Source organism: Cherax quadricarinatus, chromosome 38 (assembly GCF_038502225.1).
Source record: "Cherax quadricarinatus isolate ZL_2023a chromosome 38, ASM3850222v1, whole genome shotgun sequence".
Lineage (NCBI taxonomy): Eukaryota > Metazoa > Arthropoda > Malacostraca > Decapoda > Parastacidae > Cherax > Cherax quadricarinatus.
In genome coordinates this window covers 24,528,576-24,550,640 of record NC_091329.1, presented here as the reverse complement: position 1 = coordinate 24,550,640, position 22,065 = coordinate 24,528,576, and the positions used below count along the sequence as shown (strand labels likewise).

The following is a 22,065-nucleotide window of genomic DNA, read 5'->3' as shown; positions in this document are numbered from 1 at the left end:
TAGGATTGTTTTTTGAAGCAGTTTGTGACAGAGCCTACAAGGGGAAATAACCTACTTGATTTGGTTCTGGCAAACAAGGAAACCCTTGGGTTAGCTCCGACTAACCCAACTGAAGTCTCCTTATTATCAACACACTAAAAAACAAGACAGGAGATTTAAATACCTTACCACCCTTTATATACAAAAAAGCATCACAAGTGCTATCACCAATCATTGCAACACTTTTTAACAAATCCATTGAATCCTCTACCTTCCCTACAGTTCTCAAAATAACAAGGGTCACCCCGATCCATAAAGGAGGAGACCAAACAGACTTGAATAACTATAGGCCAATATCCAACTTACACCCTCTCTCTAAAATCTTCGAAAAATTAATTCATAAGCGAATCTATTCCTACCTCATCTCCCACAACATACTCAACCCCTGTCAATTTTGGTTCAGGCCTAATAAAAATACTAATGATGCTATTATACACATGCTAGAACATATATACACTGCAATAGAGAAAAAAGAGGTCCCACTGGGGATCTTCATTGACTCACGTAAAGCTTTTGATGCAGTTGACCATGACTTGCTCCACATAAAATTGTCGCACTATGGTATAAGAGGGCACTCCCTCAACTACCTAAAGTCATACCTCAGCAAGAGAAGCCAATATGTGTACACAAATGGGGCAAACTCTTCCGCACAGCCAATTACAGTTGGTGTTCCACGGGGAAGTGTCCTAGGCCCTCTTCTTTTTCTCATATACATAAATGACCTACCAGATGCATCGCAACTACTCAAACCTACACTATTTGCAGATGACACTACATACGTCTTCTCTCACCCGAGCCCAGTCACGCTAGCCAATACTGTAAATACCGAATTACAGAAAATATCTACCTGGATGAGGACTAACAAACTCACTCTAAACATTGACAAAACCTACTTCATTCAGTTTGGTAACAGAGCTACAGATGTCCCTCTTAACATAATGATAAACGAATTACCTATCACAAAACTCACAGAGGGAAAATTCTTAGGAATCCACCTTGATAATAGACTCAAATTTCAAACACATATACAACAAATTTCCAAAAAAAATTCCAAGACCGTAGGTATACTATCGAAGATACAGTACTATGTTCCACAGTCAGCCCTCCTGGCCCTATATCACTCGCTTATTTACCCCTATCTCGCCTATGGAATTGTGAATGGGGCTCAACAACAATAAACTATCTCAGACCACTAATTACCCAACAAAAGGCTGCAGTCAGAATGATGATAAATTCCCACTACAGGCAGCACACTCCACCAATATTCAAAACTCTAAACCTACTCACCATACAAAACATCCATACTTATTACTGCACCTACTACATACATAGAACACTTAACTCTGATATAAACCCTACCCTCAAACGTCTCCTTACCAACCTCAACAGAACACATGACCATAACACAAGGCACAGATCACTCTTTGATGTTCCTCGTGTCCATCTCATGCTATGCAAAAACTCAATGCATATAAAAGGCCCTAAAATCTGGAATTCATTACCTGTGAATATAAAAGAAACACTGTCTGTTTATAAATTCAAGTCTCTTCTCAAAAATCACTTACTCGCCCACAACTAAATAAATACTGAATAATTGTATCTCATAAATGTCTCATAAATGTCTAACCTGTGACCCAATCAAGCTTTGTCATTTTTTAATTACATTACCTAACAGAATACTCCATTCTACTGAATGCACAGCAACACAGTACTCAATACTCATTTGTGCTAAATTGTTATCTGTTTACAATAATGTTTTTACCACTGAATATATCATTGCTTAATCTTAAGTTAATGTTAAGCCTGCCCATAATGCTCTGCATACAAGGGGCTTTGGCATGTTGCATTTTAATAACTGTATTCCTTTGTACTTCTCTGTATCATGTTCAAATTAATAAATAAATAAATAAATAAAAATTACAGGGGAACTCAGAACGAGCGGTCACAAATCAGTTACCTTTAGCATTGAATGGAAGTATGATAGTAGGGATAATTCAGTAATGATCCCAGATTTTCACTTAGCAGATTACAATGGGCTTAGAGAACACTTATCATCTGTGGACTGGAGTAACGAAGAGAGCTATCAGTATGACAGCTTTCTAAACACAATACATGCTGCCCAAAGGACATTTATCCCATATAAGGAAATTAGATCGAATAGAAATGACCCCAAATGGATGAATAATAGGCTCAGATATCTTTTAGGACAGAAGAAAGAAATTTATAGGCATATCAAAAGAGGTGAGGGTCATCTTATGAATCAATATACAGTGGTCCCTCAATAATCGTCCATAATCCGTTTCTGGAAGTGGGACTATTATCGAAATAGACGATTTTCAAATCAATTTTCCCCATAAGGAATAATGTAAATGCAATTAATCCGTTCCCAACACCCAGAAGTATTATAACAAAAAATTTTTTTACATGAAATATAGATGTAGTACATGAACAATACAGTGGCACATGATGAATGAAACATTAACAGCATAACACTTACCTTTATTGGCGATTCTTCTTTGTGTATGGAAGACTGGAGGAGACAGATTGGATTATTTACTGTTTGGAAGGGGAATCCCCTTCCATCAACACCTCAGGTACCAATTGCTTTTCTGGGGTTACTTCTCTTCTCTGTTTCTTAATGCCACTAGGACCACCTTGAGAGTCACTGGAGTCCTGTCTCACAAAAAAACTGTCCAGAGAGCTCTGTTTCTGGCGTCTCTTTAAAACTTCCCTAAAATGGGCCAAGGCTCTGTCACTGTACAAGTTGCCGATATGGCTTGCAACATCCTTCTCAGGGTGATGTTTCTCCATAAATCTTTCCATCCTACCCCACATTTCAAAAATCTCCTTAATTTCTGAAGAAGGCACCTTCTTCCATCTCTCTTCCTCCTCCTCTGCAGCAAGATTCTGAGCTGCGATCTGTTGCTCTTCCTGCTGAAGCTCTTGCAGCTCCTCTGTGGTTAGCTCTTCATTGTGGTCCTCCACCAACTCTTCCAAATCCTCCAAACTCACACCCAATTCCATGGAACTCCCCAGTGCGACAATAGAGTTCACAACTGACATAGGCTCATCAGGGGCTGCCTCAAACCCTTCAAAATCCCTCTTGTGGACACAATCTGGCCACAATTTTCTCCAAGCAGAGTTCTAAGTCCTGGTAGTCACTCCCTCCCAAGCCTTACCTATAAGGCTTACGCAATGGAGAATACTGAAGTGTTCTTTCCAAAAATCTCTTAGGGTCAAGTGAGTGTCTGAGGTCACATTAAAGCACCTTTCAAACATTGTTTTGGTGTCGAGTTTTTTAAAGTTTGAATTGACTTGCTGGTCCATGGGCTGGAGGAGAGGAGTGGTATTCAGGGGCAAGAACTTTACTGTGATGAACCCAAACTCCTTCAGAATTAGGTCATCCAAGTTTGGAGGATGAGCAGGTGCATTGTCCATTACTAGGAGGCACTTGAGATCCAATTTCTTTTCCAGGAGGTAATTCTTCACACTAGGGCCAAACACTTCATTGAAACACTCGATGAAAATGTCCCTTGTGACCCATGCCTTACTGTTAGATCTCCAAAACACACACAATTTACTCTTCATAACATTGTTTTTCTTGAACACTCTGGGATTTTCAGAATGGTACACTAGTAACTGCTTCACTTTGAAATCTCCACTAGCATTAGCACAGAACATTAGCATCAGCTTGTCTTTCATAGGCTTGTGTCCTGGCAGTGCCTTTTCTTTTTGAGTAATGTAGGTCCTCTTTGGCATTTTCCTCCAAAAGAGGCCTGTTTCGTCACAATTGAACACTTGTTCAGGTTTCAGTCCTTCAGTCTCTATGTACTCCTTGAATTCCTGCACATATTTTGCAGCTGCTTTGTTGTCAGAACTGGCAGCCTCACCATGCCTTACCACGCTGTGTATGCTGGCCTTAAATTCACTCACATCACGACTAGTTGCAGGCAATTTCTTTACCAAATCGTCATGCAACTGCCTAGCATTTTCACAAATAAGTGACGTCATAAGACTATCTCCTGCTAATTGTTTCTCGTTTATCCCCACCAGCATCTTCGAGTACTGGTGATCTCATTTTGTCAGCATATTTACCCCCTTTGCAACAACAGCGTCTTTGATTTCCTTTTTCTTGGCTATGATGGAAGATATGGTTGTACGGGATTTGTTATACATCCTGGCCAGTTCGCCCACACGTATGTCACTATCATATTGTTCAATGATGTTTTTCTTAAATTCAGTCGTATTTCTCACCTTCTTTACTAAAGGCTTGGCACTAGGAGCTTTCTTTGGAGCCATGGTAGCTTATTTACCACTTGCTAGCACTAAAATCAATGGAATATTATGAAATATTTTGAATGAGCAAGTGAAGGGATCGTCGCTCACTGGTAAACAATGGCACAGTGGCTGGGAAGGGAAGGCCCAGGCGGCTCAGAGCATGAGTACGCGTCCCGGATAAAGGACCATTAGCGAGTTAACGGACCATTTGCGAGCCAGTGTTTAGATGAAATAACAGGACTATTTCCGAAATGGACGACTTTCAGGCCGGACGATTATTGAGGGACCACTGTATTGACATAAAGAGGGACATAAAAAAGGGGATAAGAAAAGCTAAACGGGACTATGAAATTAAAGTTGCTAGGGATTCAAAAACTAACCCCAAAAATTTTTTCCAGGTTTATTGAACAAAAGTTAGAAATAAGATAGGTCGCCTTAAAAATAACTCTGGGCATCTCACTGACAAGGAGAATGAAATGTGCTCTATTCTTAATAATTATTTTCTCTCAGTTTTCACTCAGGAAGACACTGACAATATCCCAGTAATTAATTTTTATAGTGGGCTTGAAGATGATAAATTATGCAATATCAGTCACTAGCAAAGTGGTAATCAAACAAATAGACCGGTTAAAGCAAAATAAATCCCCGGGCCCTGATGAACTTTTTTTCAAGGGTTCTTAAAGAGTGTAAAATGGAACTCTGTGAACCTTTAACCCTTTGACTGTCGCGGCCGTATATATACGTCTTACGAGGTACAGTGTTTGACGTATATATACTCATAAATTCTAGCGGCTTCAAATCAAGCAGGAGAAAGCTGGTAGGCCTACATGTGAGAGAATGGGTCTGTGTGGTCAGTATGCACCATATAAAAAAAATCCTGGAGCACGCAGTGCATAATGAGAAAAAAAAACTCCGACCGTTTTTTTTAATTAAAATGCCGACTTTGTGGTCTATTTTCGTATAGTATTTATGGTTGTATTCTCGTTTTGTTGGTCTCATTTGATAGAATGGAAGACATATTATAGAAATAAAGATGATTTTGATTGATTTTACTATAAAAAGAACCTAGAAATGGAGCTCAAAGTAGGGGAAATGTTTGATTTTTGCCAATGTTCAAAAGTAAGCAAATGATGCCATTTTCCAGTAAATGTCCAACTAGCCATTCTAATATGCAGTCATGAATGGGTTGATGTTATTTATACAATTATTACAGTATTGCAGTAGTCTGCATAATAGTAAGTCTTCAATTTTTTGTTTGAATAAAAATTCAAAATAGAAAGCAAGAGTAATATCAGAGGGGCCTGGAAACACGACTGATGAGCAAAGAAAATGTTATTTTAGAGCCAGGAATGTCTGCATTGTTCATTCTGGACCTTATTTTGAAATTGTCATATTTTTTAGTTTTCGTGAAATTGGCCAAATTGCAAATTTCTGACCGCATTATTAGGTAGTTGAAATCAGTAAATGGGCAGTTTCTTGTACTCAATCGATAGAAAAAATGGAGTTCTAAAGAAATAGCTATGAGTTTGGGCGACTGGAACAATGGAATTAGCCAAAAATAGGGCTCAAAGCGGGCGAAATCGCCGATTTGTAAACAGCGCCGAGGTCGCTAACTTCGCGAGAGCATAATTCCGTCAGTTTTCCATCAAATTTCGTTTTTTTTTTTTGGTGTCATTACAATCGGGAAAAGATTCTCTATCATTTCATAAGAAAAAATATTTTTTTTTTTTTTTTTGAAATTTTGCGACACCAGGACGTAAGACGTATATATATGGCCGCGACAGTCAAAGGGTTAACTAATATTGTCAGTTTATCTCTTCAAACAGGTGTGGTGCCTGGTATGTGGAAGATGGCTAATGTAATTCCTGTTTTTACAGCAGAGGACAATTCGTTACCATCAAATTACTGCCCAATAAGCCTAACCTCAATTGTAGGCAAATTACTAAAGTAAATTATAAGAAGCCTTCTCGACAGGCATAATTTGATTAATGATACTCAACATGGTTTCACCAGGGGCCGTTCCTGCCTAACTAATTTATTAGCCTTCTTCAGCAAAGCTTTTGAGGCCGTTGATCAGGATAAGGAATTCAATATTGTTTATTTAGATTTTAGTAAGGATTTTGATAGAGTACCACATCAGAGACTTTTGAAGAAAGTGGCTGCTCATGGCATTGGGGGAAAAATACTGTCATGGATCGAGTCATGGCTCACTAGTAGGAAGTAGAGAGTGTGCATAAATGGGGTTAAATCTGAGTGGGGATCTGTAACAAGTGGCGTTCCGCAGGGATCAGTTTTAGGGCCATTGTTGTTTATAATACACCTACCATCCGACTTACGACCTGCTCGACTTACGACCACTCGACTTACCACCATGTTTTTTATGCCAAATTTCTGGGAAATAAACAACTATTTGTGTTGTACACAGTGTTTATCCTAAACCTTACAGTATAAAATACAGTACTAACAGCATAAAAAGTAAAGTAAAACATGAAATACCAAAATAAAACAATAAAATAAAGTCATTACAAAAATGTGATATTGATATTCAGTAGTAAAGTTCGACTTACGTCCATTTCGACTTACGACCGGTTTCTCGGAACCGAACTCAGTCGTAAGTCGGATGGCAGGTGTATATATAAACGATCTTGAGGAGGGAATTACTAGTGACATAAGCAAATTTACTGATGACACAAAGATAGGTAGGATAATTGATTCAGACGTTTATGTCTCACAACTTCAGGAAGATTTAGACAAACTCAATTCGTGGTCAGAAAAGTGGCAGATGCATTTCAATGTAGATAAATGTAAAGTTCTGAAGCTCGGATGTCCATAACCCTAGCACCTACCAGCTTAATAATGTTGAACTTTGCCGTATAGAATGCAAAAAGGATTTGGGGGTTATGGTAAGCAGCAATCTTAAACCAAGACAGCAGTGCCTAAGCATGCATAATAAGGCAAATAGATTGTTGGGATTTATATCAAGAAGTGAAAGCAACAGAAGTCCGGCGGTTGTACTTCAGCTTTATACATCATTAATAAGGCCTCACCTAGATTATGCAGCTCAGTTCTGGTCTCCATATTACAGAATGGACATAAATTCGTTAGAAAACATTCAGCGTAGAATGACTAAATTAATACATAGCATTAGAAATCTTCCTTATGAAGAAAGATTGAAGACCCTTAAATTACATTCACTTGTTAGACGAAGTGTACAAGTGGAAGATGGGTATTAATAAAGGAGATGTAAATAAGGTCTTGAGGATATTTCTCCAGGAGAGAACCTGCAGTTATGGATTCAAATTAGACAAGTTTAGATTTAGAAAGGATGTAGGAAAGTATTGGTTTGGAAATACGTTAGTTGATGAGTGGAATAGTCTACCCAGTTGGGTTATTGAGGCTAAAACCTTGGGTAGTTTCAAATATATTAGATAAATACATGAGTGAGAGGGGTTGGATTTGAGTGGGACTTACATATGAGAGTGGACAGAGTTATCAGAGCTTATTTCTTGGATGGCATTGAAAATTGGGTTGGGCAAATGTTTTGTTAGTGGGATAGATTGTAAAGGACCTGCCTAGTATGGGCCAACAGGCCTGCTGCAGTGTTCCTCCTTTCTTATGTAACCCACACATAACATACTAGGCATTTAAAGTGCCCTAGAGCATTAAAATGCATATACAGTACACTCATTACTTACCTTAAAATATTTGTAGTCTTAATGTAGGGTGAAAGGTGAGTAAACGAGATTAAATGAATAAACGAATGAGGGAGAGAGAGGGAGAGAGTGGGAGAGAGGGGGAGAGAGGGAGAGGGAGGGAGGGAGGGAGGTAGAGGGAGGGAGAGAGAGAGAAGGAGAGAGGGAGGTAGAGGGAGGGAAAGAGAGAGAAGGAGAGAGGGAGGTAGAGGGAGGGAAAGAGAGAGAAGGAGAGAGAGAGAGAGAAGGAGAGAGAGAGAGAGGAGGAGAAAGAGAGAAGGAGAGAGAGAGAAGGAGAGAGAGAGAGAGAAGGAGAGAGAGAGAGAGAGAAGGAGAGAGAGAGAGAAGGAGAGAGAGAGAGGAGAGAGAGAGAGAGAGAAGGAGAGAGAGAGAGGAGAGAGAGAGAGAGGAGAGAGAGAGAGAGAGGAGAGAGAGAGAGAGCAAGAGAGAGAGAGAGGAGAGAGAGAGAGGAGAGAGAGGAGAGAGAGAGAGAGAGAGAGGAGAGGAGGAGAGAGAGAGAGAGAGAGAGGAGGGAGAGAGAGAGAGAAGGGAGAGAGAGAGAGAGAAGGGAGAGAGAGAGAGAGAGGTGGAGAGAGAGAGAAGGAGAGAGAGAGAGAAGGAGAGAGAGAGAGGAGAGAGAGAGAGAGAGAAGGAGAGAGAGAGAGAGAGAGAGAGAGAGAGAGAGAGAGAGAGAGAGAGAGAGAGAGAGAGAGAGAGAGAGAGAGAGAGAGAGAGAGAGAGAGAGAGAGAGAGAGAGAGAGAGAGAGAGAGAGAGAGAAGGAGAGAGAGAGAGAGAGAGAGAGAGAGAGAGAGAGAGAGAGAGAAGGAGAGAGAGAGAGAGAGAAGGAGAGAGAGAGAGAGAGAGAGAGAGAGAGAGAGAGGAGGAGAGAGAGAGAGAGAGAAGGAGAGAGAGAAGGAGAGAGAGAGAGAGAGAAGGAGAGAGAGAGAGAGAGAAGGAGAGAGAGAGAGAGAGAAGGAGAGAGAGAGAGAGAAGGAGAGAGAGAGAGAAAGGAGAGAGAGAGAGAAAGGAGAGAGAGAGAAGGAGAGAGAAGAGAGAGATAAGATAAGATTTCGTTCGGATTTTTAACCCCGGAGGGTTAGCCACCCAGGATAACCCAAGAAAGTCAGTGCATCATCGAGGACTGTCTAACTTATTTCCATTGGGGTCCTTAATCTTGTCCCCCAGGATGCGACCCACACCAGTCGACTAACACCCAGGTACCTATTTGCTGCTAGGTGAACAGGACAACAGGTGTAAGGAAACGTGTCGAAATGTTTCCACCCGCCGGGAATCGAACCCGGGCCCTCCGTGTATGAAGCGGGAGCTTTAGCCACCAGGCCACCGGGCCACCAAGGAGAGAGAAGGAGAGAAGGAGAGAGAGAGAGAAGGAGAGAGAGAGAGAAGGAGAGAGAAGGAGAGAGAAGGAGAGAGAGAGAGAAGGAGAGAGAGAGAGAAGGAGAGAGAGAGAGAAGGAGAGAGAGAGAGAGAAGGAGAGAGAGAGAGAAGGAGAGAGAGAGAGAAGGAGAGAGAGAGAGAAGGAGAGAGAGAAGGAGAGAGAGAGAGAGAAGGAGAGAGAGGAGAGAGAGAGAGGAGAGAGAGAGAGAGATGAGAGAGAGAAGGAAGAGAGAGAGAGGAGGAGAGAGAGAGAGGAGGAGAGAGAGAGAGGAGGAGAGAGAGAGAGAAGGAGAGAGAGAGAGATGGAGAGAGAGAGAGAAGGAGAGAGAGAGAGAGAGAGAGAGAGAGAGAGAGAGAGAGAGAGAGAGAGAGAGAGAGAGAGAGAGAGAGGGAAGGAGAGAGGTAGAGGGAGGGAAAGAGAGAGAAGGAGAGAGAGGGAGGGAAGGAGGTAGAGAGAGGGAAAGAGAGAGAAGGAGAGGGAGAGAGAGCTGAGCTGAGAGCTATATCAGCTTGGGGAAATAGATGGCAAGTAACATTTGCACCTGAGAAAACGCAGATGATGATCGTCTCTAGGCACCATGATGGCAATGCTGGTGCAGTAGTAAGGATGAATGGGAGGGTGTTGGCACCTGGAGAAGAAGTTGATATCCTTGGGGTGAAATTTGACTCCAAACTACCCATGAAGAACCATGTTGTAAATATTGCAAACAAGGCAGCCAGGAAGCTTACAGCACTTCGCCATATCTCGCATCTGCTTGACAGTAGGGGTTGCAAGATTCTGTACGAGGCACAAGTAAGCTCACACCTTGAGTATGCTCCACTTTCTTGGTTTGTCTGCCCCCCCTCCCCCATCTCATCTGCGACTGCTTGACAGAGTAGAGAACAGAGCAAGACGTCTCATCTCTCGCCTGGACCCATCTGGGATAGCTCTGTCATTTCAGCAGAGCCTTCAACATAGGAGGGATGTGTGTGGCCTTACTGTTATGTACAAGTCCAATATTGTCAAAGTACCACACTTGGATCCACTTCGAGGACAGCGTGAAACAAGCTTTTATGCCACAAGACGGGCAGAAAGCAGCAACTTCACTTTGGCTGTACTCTTCTCCAGAACATCACTCCATCTGAGATCATATATGCCCAGGATGACTCGAGTATGGAACACATTCGTACAGCATAATGATGTCAACGAGATAAAGTCAGTTGATCACATGAAAATGCTGGCCCACAGATGGCTCCAACTTCATCCTGTTCCCTACTTGTATGTCTCATAACAATAAAAATGCTTTCAAATGAGCATATGTAGGTAACAGCACTTAGCTTGCCAATAAAGTTAGGAATCCTTAACCTGTAAATGGCTTGTCAATAAAACTAGGGATCCTAACCTTGTCAAACCCTGTGTAAAAAAAAAAAAAGAGAGAGAGAGAGGGAGGGAGGGACAGAGGGAGGGACGGACGGATGGACGCACACACGCAAGGTTTGTCAACAAACCAGTGAAACGCACATGGTTTTAGTTCACTCTGGCAGTCTGACTGGAAAATCATCTCATAATTATGTTAATTTATTCTACTGTGGATATATTCATCATGTTTATATTTTATGTAGCATGTTTATTATATAATTTTGAAAAAAATATCATAGATGCATTAAGCAAAATGTCTATACAGTGGAACCTCCACTCACGAGTTTAATCCGTTCTGTGACCTTGCTTGCATCCGGATTTGCTCATTTGCAGAGTGAATTTTCCTTGTTTAAATTAATTGAAGTGCAATTAATCCATTCCAGTGGAATTCCAGGCACGGCAAAATACTTCAATAATTTCCCTAATATCAACTCCACGGCTTATTTATCTATCACAATTCATCTGTTATGACATATTAAACAATGTAAATAACACAGACACCTGATATATACTCTAGAATGAATAAAATATATCATTATGTGACAGGTGGAAGCGGCCACAACCGCTCCCGCATTGTTGAGGTAAGTACTGCCATCTAGTGACGGCCTGCCCTCTTCAAGGGGGGCTCCTTGGCATGGTGAAGAGGCTCTTGGTCTGAGGAATTGGACCTGTTGGTCTCCTTCCTCAGACCGAACCTAATTACCCCCCAATCCCCCCTTCCCTATCCTATCCTCCCCTTTTTCATTTCCTCCTCCTCCTCCTCCTCCTCCCCACCCCTCCCTTTTGCCCTTCCTCTTTTTGGCCTTTGGGATTTTTCCCACAGGCACACTAGTTCTTAGGTAGGGGGAAGGGTACCGGGGTCCATCCCATTCTGTTGAGGTTCTTGGCAGTGGCGTATTTTGCCGTGGAATCTGGATAGCCTGGGGATGTCCCTCTCCCTCTCCGGTATCCTGGATGGTGGCTTTGGGTGTCTTTTGGGCGACGGGTGTATGTCTGGAAGCCACCTTTCAGATTCTGGGGGTGGTGGCTGAAGGAGGTATGCTTTGTGGTGGATATCTGGCTGCCCTCTCTTTTGTCCGCCGAGGTAGCTCGGTAGATGTGAGGTTGCTATCCCGGATTGCTGGTTTACTGGCATGAAGGGTAGGGTATGGCACGGGTTCCATGGTGCTATTTGCGGTGCTGAGGTCCTCTTTGGCATGGAGGAAGATTTCTGACCCTTTCTTTCCTCCTAGGAACTATCCCTCTCCGGTCCCCCCTTTTTTATTCTTTTTTTTATTTTTATTTTCTTTCTTTTTTATTCTTAAAAACAAAAAGAAAGAAGTAACCTAATTATGGAGTCTCAGATCCATGACCCCGCTAGACCCGGGCCCCTTATTGTTACCCCACCCTGTTCTGACCTCGCCTCGTCTTTTGGCCACTCTTTGGACACCCCTAAGGCCCCTGTACTTCTTTTTGATGCTGTTTCCTCACCCGCTTCAGGTTCCAGGGCTTCCACTGACTCCTTCGATTTGTCTGACCTCCGCTCTCCTTTGACTATGCTTCCAGCCTCTCCCTCTATGGTGCAATGATTTTTGAATCGCCCGTCTCACATCGGACCGACTCTGGTCCCAATTCTAAATGGCAACGACAATCTCCTGCCGATGTTACTTCATTACCTTCCCATTCTACTCTGAAAAGACCGACATGTCATGCACTCCCTCTCCACACTCAGTTTCAGACCAAACAATGGACTAAATTCTTTACTTTATGACCGAATTCTTCTACTGCCTCTCTTTCTGACCATAGTATTGGCAAAGTGCTCCTATGCCACGTTGGTAGAGATATTTCCTTTCATGCTCTTAAGAGTGGTACGTGCATCATCACAGTCCAGAATTCTACCCAAGCTCATGATCTTTCTCTTCATTCACATATCCATACTATTCCTATCACTATCAAAAAACATCATTCCCTCAATTCTTTTAGTGGTACTGTTATTCTGCCCCATACCATAGTCCAACAGAATTTCCAGACATGTGGCAATGACATTCTCAAACAGCTTGAACTCCAAGATCTCCCAATTCTCAAGGTAGACACTTATGTTCATCCTGCCCACGGGCAAAGATGATACCCTTGCAATGTGGCTCGTTTAACTTTTGACAGCCGTGAACTCCCATCCTCTGTGATCCCTACACCACAACAGTGTAGGAATTGCTGGCGATTTTGCCACCCAGCAAAATATTGCAGATCTATAGCTGAATGCCCAGTCTGTGGTGCCGATGACCATTCTAATACATCTTGTAGTCGACCTCCCTCTTGCCTTAATTGTCATGAGGCTCACCCTTCGTACTCTCGCTGTTGCCAGGTCTACTTAAATGAGCGGGAAATTCATTGCCTCAAAGAGGCAGAAGGTCTCCCTTATGCTATGGCAGTTTCTCGTCTCCACCTCCAAGGGAGACTACCCCGTGTTTCTTATTCTCGCGTTTCAAAACGAACCCCACTTTTTATGTCACATCTTCTGCAGCCTCTTGCCAGTCCCATAGTCACTCCTGTATCTAATTCTTTTGCTGTCCTGGGCTCAGACGTCCCCTACTCATGTTCTCTCTCACAGGCCCTGGTGTCGACAAGACCTCGTACGATGCCTCCTCCCAATCATCCCTCTACTTCTCAGAGGTCCAACAAGTCTCCATTAATCCCTCCTTCCCTTCATCCACCTCCACATTTTACCTTCCCAGTCTCTGTACCTAGGTCTTCCCCTTTCACTGGCTCCGTTACAAGTGTGGATGTTCATGCTCCTCCTCATACTGTGCCTTCCTCCCCTGTCCCCTCCCAAGTTTCTTCCTTTTCTGCCACCTCCCGGGTTTCTGCCTCTTCTGTCCCCTCCCACACGTCTCCAGTTCCCTCCACTCTTTCGATTCCAAATGGCCCCCCCCCCCACCTTGGTACAGTCCATTACAGCTCCGATCTTTACTCAAACTCCTCCTCCTTCCATCTCCAATATTGTCTCCCATACGACGTCTCTGAACTCCAAAACACTTGAAGCAATCTCTGAATATATTGCAGAGACCTAGCCATCAACGGACACTGATCCACCCTCTGTTCCTTCTCTTTCCTCTTCTCCATCTGCACAACTCCTTTCTTCACAACGCACAGTTCTTTCACTACTTGAACGTTTTCCTTTGCCACTGCATGTGGACTTTTCTAACCCTTCTAGTCCATAGGTACCCTTACCTGCGGACTTCAGGTATCTTTATCATTGCGAATAATGGCCTATTTACAGTGGAATATTTGTGGCCTCAGGGTTAATCGGGGTGAGCTTCAGATGTTGCTCTCCCAGTTTTCCCCTGTTGGTGTTTGCTTACAGGAACCAAAATTACACTCTGCCATTATCTATCCCATCTCAGGCTATAATTTATTGTATTCTTCAGATCCTTTTACTGATTCGACCTTTAATGAAAGTGCCCTTCTGTGCACTGATATTCCGTACCATCAGCTATTTGTTCATACTTTGCTTCATTACACAGAAGCCCGTATCCACTTGCATATGTGGTATACACTCTGTTTTTTGTATCTCTCTCCTTCTCGGGCATTATCTATCCTGGATATTGCCTTTCTTGTTTCGTCATTACCGCCACCACTTCTGTTACTTGGCGATTTTAATGCCCATCATTTCCTCTGGGGGGTCTCACTGTGATTCCCGTAGCATTCAGTTAGAGGCTTTTCTTGCTACCCACCCCCTCCATCTTTTAAATACAGGTACTCGCACCCATTTTGATCCTCGGACTCATACCCTGTCTTGCATCGATCTCTCAGTCTGCTCTTCCTCTGCCGTATTAGATTTCACCTGGTCTGTTCTCTCGGATGTGCTTCCCCTTCATATTCACCACCTCTTCGTAACCCATGCTGGCAATTTGATCAGGCAAATTGGAACCTTTACTCACAACTGTTTTTAGTGAGGTTCCTTCTTCGTCCTCCATTGATGAGCTTTTACACCTCTTCTCGTCCTCCGTTTTAACCTCAGCTTCTCATTCTATACCCCAAACTTTGGGCAGGCATTCTCAGAAATGCGTGCTTTGCTGGTCTCCTGCTTGTGCTCGTGCAGTACATTTGAAATGTGCTGCGTGTGGCAGGTGCCGGTACAATAGAACCACGCAGATACTTCTTGATTTTAAGCAGAAGCGTACGATCGCTCGCCATGTCATCCGTGATGCTAAACAGACTTGCTGGTGAGATTATGTCTCCACCATCCACTCTGCTTCCTCTATGAGTGCAGTCTGGAAAAAAGTACGAAAACTGAGTGGTAAATATTCTCCTGACCCGGCTCCTGTTCTGCGGGTTGCCGGTGTTGATATAGCAAACCCACTAGATGTTGCCAATGAAATTGGCAATCATCTGGTCCGTATTTCTCAGGGGACTCCATCTATGCCCCTCATTTCTTTCCTCAAAGTCTGCCAGAGAGTTAGCACCCTTGGACTTTTTTTCTCTCAGAGAAGAACAGTATAATGTGCCTTTTACACTTCAGGAACTGGAGGCAACACTCTCAGCTTGCCGATCATCGGCAGCTGGGCCCGACGACATTCATATTCATATGCTACAACATTTACATCAGTCAGCCCTTGCAGTCCTATTACACCTTTTCAATCTTATTTGGTCACAAGGAGTTCTTCCACAGCTGTGGAAATTTGCCATTGTTCTCCCTTTCCGCAAACCTGGTGCTACGGGACATGAAGCCTCCCACTATCGTCCCATTGCTCTTACCAGTGCACTTTGCAAAGTGATGGAATGCCTGGTAAATAGACATTTAGTGTGGTATTTAGAGACACACAACAGTCTCTCCACTCCTCAATATGGCTTTCGTAAGGGCCGTTCTACCATAGACCCCTTACTACGCTTGGATATGTATGTTTGTAATGCCTTTGCGAATAACCACTCAGTTATTGCCATATTTTTTGACCTTGAGAAGGCATATGACACAACTTGGAGGTATAATATTTTGGCCCAAGCCCACCCCTTAGGCCTTCGAGGCAATCTACCATCCTTCCTTAAGAACTTTTTAACTGACAGACATTTCCGTGTTCGGGTTAATAATGTGCTCTCCCCGGACTTTATCCAAGCTGAAGGTGTTCCCCAGGGATGTGTTCTGAGCGCAACACTTTTTCTCCTTGCTATAAATGATTTGGCCTCTCTTCTTCCATCCAATATTTGGTTATCACTCTATGTTGATGACTTCGCTATTGCCTGTGCAGGCGCTGACTGTCACCTCATTACAGTTTCTCTCCAGCATGCGGTTGACCGTGTTTCCAATTGGGCCACCACACATGGGTTTAAATTTTCCAGTACCAAAACTCACCAAATTACTTTCACTAGACGCTCTGTCATCTCCGATCATCCTTTATACCTCTATGGCACCCGTATCCCTGAACGTGATACAGTCAGGTTTCTAGGCCTCCTCTTTGACCATAGGTTATCCTGGAAACCTCACATTACCTCTCTGAAGACAGCTTGTCATAGTGGGCTGAACCTTCTTAAAACCCTTGCTCATCTTTCATGGGGAGTTGATCATCGAACTCTCCTTCACCTACATTCCACCCTCATTTTATCGAAACTTGACTATGGTGACCAGATCTATTCAGCTGCCTCTCCTGCTACTCTAGCTTCAACCCTATTCATCACCAAGGATTATGTTTATTCCTTGGTGCTTTTCACTCTTACCCTGTTGAGAGCCTCTATGCAGAAGCGAACATTCCATCCTTATCCGATTGCCATGATGCCCATTGCCTTCACTACTGTGTACGCTCTCATGATCTCCGCAATCCTTCCATTTATAGAATGGTCACTGATATTAGAAGACATTCTTTATTTGTTTGCTGCCCCTGTTTGCTCTGTCCCTTTTCTCTTCACCTACATTCGCTCTTCTTTTCTCTTCAGTTACCACCTTTCTATGTTCATGTAGCATCTCACTTTTCCCTACTCCCCTGGGAAGTTCCAGCTGTTCGAGTCTGTTCTTTCTCACTCCCTTGCTTGAAAGCCCAACTTCCTATGGTAGCTTCCCGCTCTCTTTTTCTTGACCACTTCCACTCTCATTCTCATGCCATTGCAGTGTACACAGATGGCTCTAAGTCTTCTGACGGCGTAGGATTCATAGCAGTGTTTCTGGACAGCATCGTACAAGGGCATTTACTATCTTTGGCTAGTATCTTTACCGCTGAATTGTATGCCATTCTTGCAGCAGTTATCCGTATTGCATCTATGCCTGTGTCATCATTTGTGGTTGTCTCAGACTCCCGTAGGGCTGTACAGGCTATACAGAAATTTGATAAACCTCACCCCTTAGTCCTCCGTATCCAACTTTGGCTATGCCACATCTCTACGAAGCATAAGGATATTATTTTTTGTTGGGTCCCTGGTCATGTTGATGTACAGGGCAATGAACAGGCAGACACTGCTGCGCAGTCAGCAGTACATGACCTACCAGTTTCATATAGAGGTGTTTCATTTACGGACTATTTTGCTGCAATAGCTATCCACCTTCACACCCGTTGGCAACAACGTTGGTCTGCTCTACTCGGTAACAAACTTCAATTTATTAAACCACGTATAGGTTACTGGCCGTCTTCTTGTCACCAGTGCCGAGGTTGGGAGACTACTCTCTCCCGTCTCCGCATTGGCCATACTCGTCTTACTCATGGATATCTCATGGAGAGGCACCCTGCTGCTCTCTGTGAGAATTGTCAGGTTCCATTATCGGTCAGCCACATTCTGTTAGAGTGCCCACTTTATCAACGAGCATGCAGAATTTACCTCCAACGTCATCTTCGCTCCGCTGCTCTCTACCTTCCCTTCTCGCTGATTGACCCACCTTTCATCCGGATCCTCTCATTGACTTTTTGACAACTGACTTACCTCGCAAACTCTGATGATACCTTCAGCCCTTTCTACATTGATCTTTTGCTACCCTCTACCCTGCGCTATCCCTTGCCCCGCTGTTTTCTGTAACCTACTGATCCCCCCTCCCCCATTCTTCCACCCAATACCCTCTTGTATTTGGAAAAACTTCCTTTCCTACCCTGCAGCGCTGTTTAGCCCTTGTGGCTTAGTGCTTCTTTTTGATAATAATAATGGAGAATGTAAACAAACTGTGTGTCACGTGCCATATTAGAAAGATGGGGAGCCATATAGAGAGTTTTGGTCATAATTTGAAATCGCCATATTAGCGGAACGTCGTAAAGCGTAACGCTGTAAAGCAGCGCCCTACTGTATACATGTTAGGTGTTAGAGAGCATTATTCTTAAACATGCAGACTTCTTTAACAACTTAACAGAGTGAAAGATATGGAAGGAAGTGTTTAAATAACCCAGTACGGAGGAGTGGGTACACTGGAACAGTTAGGGAGCACTGTCATCATCTGTGGTCCAAGAATAAAAAATCACTGTACCTTAGCTGGAACAATCGCCAAAAACCTTCACTTAGAACATGAATCTTATGATGGCATTTCAGTCCATTCTGGACTTGATAATGGTCTGGGATGGGCCAAAACATTATCATAAGGTTCCTTTCCTTAGTGTGAGTTTTTGGTGAATTCTTCAGCATATTACTAGTAGAGATCAGAAATTCCATTGGAACAAAGATAGTAGTTTTTAAGGAGCAACTGGACAGCTTCCTGATAAGTGCTGGATCAGCTGGGTTGGGAAATTTGTATGGGCCTGTGGGCTGCTAGCATAAATAGTCTGGTTAACTAGTTGACCTCACACCAAACTTTGGAGGTAGAAGAGCACTTGAAATATGTTGAACACTATATACATATTCAGGTATTTATATACATAACCCACATTGAAAAGTACAAAATTCATTCACTGGACATACTAGGTTAGTCAGAGGACACTTCCAGACAGCAGGTGTAGGTAGTGTGGGTGGGATGACAAGACAGGGGTGGTGCTGGGCTTTTCTCTAAAAATAATGGTCCCACTCAGTAGATCCAAGCTAACATGGAGTGGAAATCACCCACCTAGCAGTCATCTGAAGTTTCATGTGTCATTCTCGAGCCCATTACAAATTATGGTGTATGTCAGGGAGTTTTCAGTGCAAGTCAAATTATGGTTGCAGTTTTTCAAATGCATCTTGATTAATTAGCATTTTCAGGGGCCATGTAATCAAAGAGTCAACTACTGTATGTTGCTTCTACCCTAGTGTTGCCTTTATATTTCATCCTTATGTTTCCAATACTTGAGTCCATGCTGCTGTTGTCAAAAAAAAAAAAAAATGCTATACACTGGTAGATAGTGAAACTTACCAGATGAACTAATTTTATGATGATTTTCAGGTCTATGGGCATTGTGTTGCCTCCTTTACCAGCTTTAACATACAGTGGGTGCCACCAGAGGAACCGCAGCCTGGATTCTGTGTTGCAGAAGATTCCTGAGGTAGAGAGTGGAGATACACCTCAGCATCCACCTGTAAATAATCCTCCTCTCAAACCCAGTCTTTCCTTCACCTTTTCTGATGCTCCCAGCTTCAAGTTGAAAGGTGATTCCTGTCGCACCAGAACCTTGGTGACTACCTCGACTGTTTGCCATCCCGTGGTGGTCAAACAAGAGAAGGATCAGTACGACCAGTCCAGCCTGGGTTCAGACGATTCTGGCATCTGCAGCTCTGAGGGAGACAATACAAGAGAACCGAGTGCAGAGCGAGCGCGAAGTGCAGACTGTCTAGATGTTGCATGTCTTGGCTCAGATTGTGAAGTGAAAAGTGTTTACTCAGAAACTTTAGATAGTGAAACAAACATGGAAGAGCCGGAGCTAGATTCAGTGAGTGAAGGGGGAGATCTTGGAGACCAGACTCTCATTGAAGATGCTGGTGATATCTCTCCTAGTGACACAACAGTAACCGAGAGTATGGACTCTCCTCTTGACACTAGTCTTTGTGATCGCCCTTCTCACTCCCCTCTCAAAGATCTTGTAAATCAGTTGCAAGATGTCACTGAGGTGCATAAGTGTTCCCCAGAAATTACTGAACCTAATGGTGAAATGAAAATAAAATGTTTGAGTACTGAATTCAGAGAACAAAGTGCAGAAGGTTGTAGAGGTTGTAGTAATAGTGGTGTAAGTTCTTGTGTGACCAATACCAAAAGTGATGTAATTTGTACTGCAAGTTCTGGCAGTTGTACAGGTGCTGTTCCCAAAAGCAGCAGTAATTGTGCTGGTGTTGCTGGAAATAATATTAGCAGTGGTTCCTGTGTTAAAGGTAGTAACAGTGGTAGTGGTTCTGCAGGCACAAGCACTATTACTGTTAGTGCTCCTATAAAAACCAAATTGGATGAAAAGCCATCATTACTTTTAAGATTATTTGAGAGCAAGATGTTTGATATGTCCATGGCCTTGTCATATTTGTACAAGTGCAAAGAGCCAGGAGTGCAGCAGTATATTGGTAACCGCCTCTTCAGCATGCCTCCCAGCGAGTCTCACTTCTTCCTACCACAGTTGGTCAACATGTACGTGCAAACCTTTGAGATTGCCGAAGTGCTTCACCCATTTTTGGTTCACTTGTGTCGCCATGACATCACCTTTGCCCTGCAGTGTGCCTGGCTGCTAGAAGCCTTCTCTGCAGATACATCTCACCAGAGAAAGAAGTCACATGGCACCAAATTAAAAAACCTCATTCTCTCAGATGAGTTAAGGTAAGTAAACATTAGTTGGTGTGGACCTACCATCATGATATTCATTATTAACCTTCCTATTTGCTTATGCATTCTACTGGTGTATGAATTTAAAGTACAAGTTTCTTTACAGTCTTGCACCTCCTGGCATCCAATAGCTGTGTGTTTCCCATTAAATGGGACTTGCAGGTCTTTAGCAAGTTTTGTTCATGAACGATGTTTATTTGATGATCATCATGAGCACTTCCACTTACAAGTGTAAGTGGAAGTCACTTGCCAAGGCCCTTTTCTGCATTTTTGTTTTTTCTTTGTTTTTGGAATTGGATTTTTGAAATACATAAAGCTGGACAGCCCATCTTCAGTAAAGTTGATTTTTAATTGTTACTTATTATTATTATTATTATTGGAGTGAGATTAATAAGTTGAGGAAGCCTAGGGAAGAAATAGATTTGACGGTTAAAATTAGGAGAGGAGAATTATTAAATGGAGAGTATCGGGAAGATGAAGGGAATATTTTGAGGAATTGTTAAATGTTGATGAAGATAGGGAAGCTGTGATTTTTTGTATAGGGCAAGAGGAGGAGCCAGTTGTAAGTGTGGGGGAAGTTCGTGAGGCAGTGGGTAGAATGAAAGGGGGTAAGGCAGCTGGGATAGATGGGATAAAGATAAAAATGTTAAAAGCAGGTGGAGATATAGTTTTGGAGTAGTTGGTGCTATTATTTAATAAATGTATGTAAGAGGGTAAGGTACCTAGGGATTGGCAGAGAACATGCATAGTTTCTTTGTATAAAGGCAAAGGGGACAAAAGAGAGTGCAAAAATTATAGGGGAATAGTGTGTTGAGTATACCTAGTAAAGTGTATGGTAGAGTTATTGAAAGAATTAAGAGTAAGACAGAGAGTAGGATAACAGAGGAACAAGGTGGTTTTAGGAAAGGTAGGGGGTGTGTAGACCAAGTGTTTACAATGAAATATATGGAGGACTAGTAGCTGCTAAGTTAAATTGGTATGTAATATGTTTCTAGTTTTTTTTTTCCTTTTCTTTTTTTAACAAGTCGGCTGTCTCCCACCGAGGCAGGGTGACCCAAAAAGAAAGAAAATCCCAAAGAGAAAATACTTTCATCATCATTCAACACATTCACCTCACTCACACATAATCACTATTTTTGCAGAGGTGCTCAGAACACAACAGTTTAGAAGCATATACGTATAAAGATACACAACATATCCCTCCAAACTGCTAATATCCCGAACCCCTCCTTTAGAGTGCAGGCATTGTACTTCCCATTTCCAGGACTCAAGTCCGACTATATGAAAATAACTGGTTTCCCTGAATCCCTTCACTAAATATTATCCTGCTCACACTCCAACAGATCGTCAGGTCCCAAATACCATTCGTCTCCATTCACTCTTATCGAACACGCTCATGCACACCTGCTGGAAGTCCAAGCCCCTCGCCCACAAAACCTCCCTTACCCCTTCCTTCCAACCTTTTCGTGGACAACCCCTACCCCGCCTTCCTTCCCCTCCAGATTTAAACTCTCTCCATGTCATTCTACTTTGATCCATTCTCTCTAAATGACCAAACTACCTCAACAACCCCTCTTCAGCCCTCTGACTAATACTTTTATTAACT

General features: G+C 42.8%; 1 protein-coding gene across 6 annotated transcripts in view; it reads left to right on the top strand.

Moving 5' to 3' along the window:
• Positions 1-22,065, top strand: part of LOC128692826 (phosphatidylinositol 4-kinase beta fwd) — a 652,994-nt gene that overhangs the window by 534,192 nt on the left and 96,737 nt on the right. For 5 of the 6 annotated variants that reach the window (XM_070092189.1, XM_070092187.1, XM_070092190.1 and 2 more), the window contains exon 3: positions 19,101-20,453. In XM_070092189.1, coding sequence (XP_069948290.1) covers positions 19,101-20,453 — 1,353 coding nt within the window. Of the gene's footprint in view, positions 1-11,350; positions 11,386-19,100; positions 20,454-22,065 lie in introns of all 6 variants that reach the window. The other variant, XM_070092191.1, reaches the window with a different exon arrangement.